Source organism: Mustela nigripes, chromosome 1, assembly GCF_022355385.1.
Source record: "Mustela nigripes isolate SB6536 chromosome 1, MUSNIG.SB6536, whole genome shotgun sequence".
In the NCBI taxonomy this organism is placed as follows: domain Eukaryota; kingdom Metazoa; phylum Chordata; class Mammalia; order Carnivora; family Mustelidae; genus Mustela; species Mustela nigripes.
In genome coordinates, this window is record NC_081557.1 from 61319663 (window position 1) to 61324976 (window position 5314).

Genomic DNA, 5314 nt, shown 5'->3' on the forward strand with positions numbered 1-5314 from the left:
AATTCTACAGCTATTAGAGAGGAAACCTGAAGACAAGGAATGTCTTCAAAGGACTACAAAAATAAATGTCAATGTAAAATTATATACCCAGCAAAACAATAAGAATGAAACCCAAATAAGAGAATTTCAGAAAAAAAAAAATACTCATTAAAGAACCAAAGTGTGTGTGTGGGGGGAACAAGTCTACCAACAATTTCAGTAGTGAGAGAATGCATATTTTTAAGGTTATATAAAATATTATTCAAAGTTGATCATATACTAGGAACTAAGGGAACCTCCAGAAGATGCTCCTGGGTAAATAAAGAATAATCTTAGAAGAAAGGGTGGTGGTGCAAGGAGGAATAGTGAGCAAAGAAGCTGATCACATACTGGATAAATTTAAACAAAGACTGATTTTTATAAACAATGTAATAGGTGGTGTTAAAAAAAATGCTTGACAACATTAATATTTAAAGTCTTTTAAGTTCCTTGAAGACATGGGAAAGTATTTAGAATGTTTGACTATTTCTAAGCTATTTCAGTAGTAAAAGAATAAAAAGGTATATGATAGGACATATATATGTTAGAGAGGGAGACTCCAGAGCCAGAATTTCACGATTTAAATCTTAACCCTGACATTTACTAGTTGTGTAACTTTGGGCAAGTAACACTTCTGTGCCTAAGTTTAATTTTTTTAAAAATCAGCTATAAAATAAAGCTATCTAATTCATACAGTTGTTACAGCAAATGAATTTCTTTAAAGCCAGTTAGATTTAGAACAGTATCTAATCGGTAGCAGTTGGTAAGCTTAAACCACAATCACATCATCCCCAACACAGCAGAGGATTTTGGATACAGATTCAGAGGAGCAAAACCCTAATCCAAAAGAAATCAAGAACAGATGAAAAAAGGGATAAATATATGGAAGAGTACAAAATGAGAGCAAATATAGCAATAATTAACATAATGTAAAATAATAAAATGATGTAAATTAACTAAATTAAAAACATTAAATAAAATAATGTAAATTAAATAAAATAAATTAAATAAATAAAATTAAATAAAATAATGTACATTAAATAAATTTAATAAATTTAAATGTACATTAAAATAATGTACATTAAGTAAAATAATGTAAACTAACGAAGGTCTTCAGTAAAAAGACCAGTATTGTCAGACTGGATTAAAGAAAAAGTCTAGGAACGTATTGTTCCCGAGTCAGCCAAAACACGAAACCGCTGGAAAAAGATTTATCGTTCAGAGCCAATGGATGGGCATGGATGGAATTCTTCCCCCAATACCTTCTCTTCCCTCCCATCGTGGCGTCTCCGTGTGCACCACGCCTTCCTTCCCCAACCAGCCGCGCCTTAGTGACAACGGCGGGCCAGCGCTGGGTCTCACGCTTGCAGCCACTCGGAGCGCCCTGCCGCGATTGGTGGAGAGGAGCCTACGTCACGCCTGCTGTGAAAGGGCGGGCTTGTGACGCAAGAACGCCTCCGCTCGCGGATTGGCTCCTTCGAGGCAGGAGCACAGTAGAGCCTGGTGTCGGGTCACTGCTGCCCCACGGCTGCCACTGCCATTCCCTGCCCCGCAGCCGAGGCCTCCGCCGCCGCCTGTGTCGCCGCTGCGGGACTGGTTGTATGATTAGGCCACAGTCTTTAATGAGTAAACAGGCTCCTGTCTGTGGTGGTCTCGGGCACGCCTTTATGGAGTTTCTGAAGGGCCCCAGAGATTACTGCCAGGCACAGCACGACCTTTGCGAGGACCAGTGAGCTGCAGAGGCGCGTTGCTCCCCCACCCCCGGGAAGCCGCCGGCCGATCGCTTATCCTGGGCGCGCACGTGTAGAGTTGAAATCCTCGGAGCGTTTCCCAAGCATTAAGACCTGGATGGGGTAAACCCGGGCGCGCTCCCTTTCCGCTGCCTCAGTATTCCTGACCCCAAGGACGGCTGCTTGCGAGGGGGCTCGTGGCGTTTCCTGTGACTCTCCATTACATTTTCCCAAGCGTTGAGAATTTCCGGTGGAGTATATGGGCGTATCCTTCAGCTTCTTCACATCACTTCTGCCTTCAAGCATTGGAAACATTTCAGCTAAATGAACATAGCTCCAACGAGCCGGCCAGCCCCCGTGGAAGTCACGTACAGGAACATGAGATTCCTTATTACACACAGCCCAACCAGTGCAACCTTAAACAAGTTTATAGAAGAACTTAAGAAACACGGAGTTACTACAATAGTAAGAGTATGTGAAGCCACCTACGACACTGCTCTCGTGGAGAAAGAAGGCATCCAGGTTCTGGATTGGCCTTTCGATGACGGGTCATCGCCATCTAACCAGATTGTCGACGACTGGCTGAGTCTCGTACACCTTAAATTTCGGGAGGAACCTGGCTGTTGTATTGCTGTCCACTGTGTTGCGGGTCTTGGGAGAACGCCAGTGCTTGTTGCCCTAGCCCTAATTGAAGGTGGAATGAAAAACGAAGATGCAGTACAGTTTATAAGACAAAAGCGGCGTGGAGCTTTTAACAGCAAGCAACTTTTGTATTTGGAGAAATACCGTTCTAAAATGCGGCTGCGCTACAAGGACTCCAGTGGTCATAGAAACAACTGTTGCATTCAATAAAACTTGGCTCCCTTATGCTGTTGCCTTGGAAATGGAACTTGAGAGAGGACTTAATTATCGTACATATTAGCCAACATGTAGGCTTAATGAATGACCAGTCTAATGAAGCTTCCATAGGAATCATGAAAAAAACCACAAGCATGACAGAATTGCAGCCTCTATATTTGGCTTCATACTATTCCCATGTCAGAAAAAAAAATATGTAAGAAATTGAGAGCTTAGGTGCCAAAATATCCAGCACAATACTTGTATATTTTTAGTATTCTATATAATTAAAATGCTAGTAATTATGAACAGCACTGTAAACCATATGTGGTTTATTCCTTTAGTCCTTTCAAACATTGTAAGTAGGGCCTATGTGGTTATTTTTTCCTTCATGTTTACCATCCCACATGAACACCAGTATACATCAGGTTTTAGCAAAAATCGATTTTTATTGGATTCTTACCAAGACTTAAGGGATTATTTAATGTCTTTCTATGAAGCTCATTTTGTGCCAGTTATGAAAGCCTCCATTTTGAAAAATCACAAATCTGTGGTTGAAAGTTCATGTAAAATACACATTGTACAGAAGCACATGTGTGTAATGGTTTCAGACAAAAATGTCTTACAGTTTAATGTTTACACTTGGGGTGCAACTTAGAGGGGGAGGGTTTGAAGAGAGAGTGGGAGGAGGCTATGAAATATCTCTAGTAAAATGTTGCCTTTGTCTTGGCAGGGTGTATAGAATAGGTCTTTTATTTAGCAAGAAAAAAATTCTTTTTAAGGCAGAGATGCTTTATAGCACAAACATTTCTTATTTATAAAGTTTCTGAAATCTTGTAATTCTTCACCATGTCTATTAGAAGTTGTTCATTAACTGTTTTTCTCGGAAGCATGTTTTTTCCTTGTCTTCCCAATCAAAAGAGAAGTGGGTTTCTACTAATGAAGTGATCAGACATCTAATATTTTATATGCTTTTTGAACTGTGTAACTTTGTATTTGGGTACCTGATACTTTGTTTTATTATGGAATTGATGAAATGATGACCTGTATTAGTGCTAGTTTAACCATATATTCACACTGTCTGGGAATATAGTTCTGCAGCAGAAATAATTTCAGTGTTCACCATTCACCTAGTACAGGATCCTAACCATCTAAATAAGTAATGAATTGCAGGAGGAAGAAAGGATGGTAGAGATGTGTTATTATTAGTAAAAGTAGAAGCAAAGGCGTTACTAGAGATAAAAATCATTAAAGTTTCAGTTCACCAGGAAGTTATAACCATTCTAAACTTCATGCACCAAACAACATTGGTCCAAAATGTATAAAGCAAATACAGAGAGAACTATAAGGAACATCGACAAATTTACCACAGTGATGGGATATTTTACTATCCATCTTGCAGAAACAGATCAAGTGGGCAAAAATCAGTAAAGATACAGATTTGAACAAAACAATTAAGCTTATGAACATACAAGGGGCATTGCAACTGACAGTGAGAATCTGTATTATTTTTAGGAGTAAGTACATGTTACTTACATTTGACCATAAAATTTCAGCAAATTTAAAAATATTTAAGTAATACTAATAACTTCTTTGACTATCATTCAATTAAGTTGGGGAAAAAGTTAATATCCACACATTTGGAATTTTGAAAACCTGTTCCTAGAGACTTCCACTTCCAGATAGGGTGTAGAAATTTGCAGCATTATACCACCTACACTATAACAACCAGAAAAATAAGAAAAAATTTGTAAAGGAGTATGTTTGAAGACCTGTCGGAGAGCTGAAAAAGCAACAAGAACGAGGTTGAACAGTTCCAGAGAGGGAGGAGCTCTCCTGAGGTGAGTGGCCAACTCCACCCCCTTCACCACCCCTCACCCCCCACTGGGGGCATTCAGTGATTCTGGACGTGGGCTAAGAATCAGACTTGGTCCAGGGAAGTGAGTGGGGGCTCTCTACTGAGAGAAAAAAAAGCCAGAGAGGCTTTTGGTGGTCATGTGGGACTGGTACAGCAGATTAGAAAACTGAGAAGTTTGGCCATTTTCCTCCACGTGTAGCAGGTTGAGTTCCTCAGGAAACCTATACTACATCTGATATTTGCATTTGGAGATTTACTGGGGAGTTGTCTCAACACCTGTGAGGGAGTAACAGAACCAGAAAATGGCGGCAATTGTTAAATGGCGATACATATAGTTAGTTGTAAAACTGGCCTTAGCTAATCTCGTAAGGAGCTCTCAAGCTGGGATGACCACTTAGAGATGTCCCCAACTGAGGCAAAGGGGTTGAGTATTTGGACTTGAGTCAACCAGTCATTGTATGCAGGCTGTCCCTGGGGAAGAAGCCATACCCTTGAATGAAGTACCTTCCTTCAGCCAAGTGCAATTCCCAGAGAGGGATGCAGCTGTGAACCTTCAGCTAATAAATATTTCTGGCAGCTGGGAAATGAGTGTTTCAGCCCTGCACAGGGATCTGGGTGGCACAACCACAACATCCAGTATACTAAATGACACATGCTGAATTCTGGGCCTGTGCCTGAGAGCCTGGGGAGTTAGAATGAAGATTTTTTTTTTTTTTTTAAAGATTTTACTTATTTTACAGAGACACAGTGAGAAAGGAAACACAACCAGGGGGAGTGGGTGAAGGAGGCTTCCTGAGGAGCAGGGAGCCTGATGAGGGGCTCGATCCCAAGACCCTGGGATTAAAAAGACAAAGGAAACGCTCCCTTAATT

The 5314-nt window shown here is 40.5% G+C and overlaps 1 protein-coding gene across 1 annotated transcript; it reads left to right on the top strand.

The window, feature by feature from the left end:
* The first annotated feature begins 2049 nt into the window (after nt 1-2049).
* On the top strand, nt 2050-2682 carry LOC132012053 (protein tyrosine phosphatase type IVA 1-like). The gene has a single exon (XM_059391562.1). It carries the CDS (start codon nt 2073-2075, stop codon nt 2598-2600), a length of 528 nt encoding a protein of 175 aa, XP_059247545.1. The 5' UTR covers nt 2050-2072; the 3' UTR covers nt 2601-2682.
* The last annotated feature ends 2632 nt before the right edge of the window (nt 2683-5314 follow it).

Excerpts from the sequence above, each read along its gene's own strand:
- LOC132012053 (XM_059391562.1), top strand. The coding sequence starts at position 2,073 with ATGAACATAGCTCCAACGAGCCGGCCAGCCCCCGTGGAAGTCACGTAC.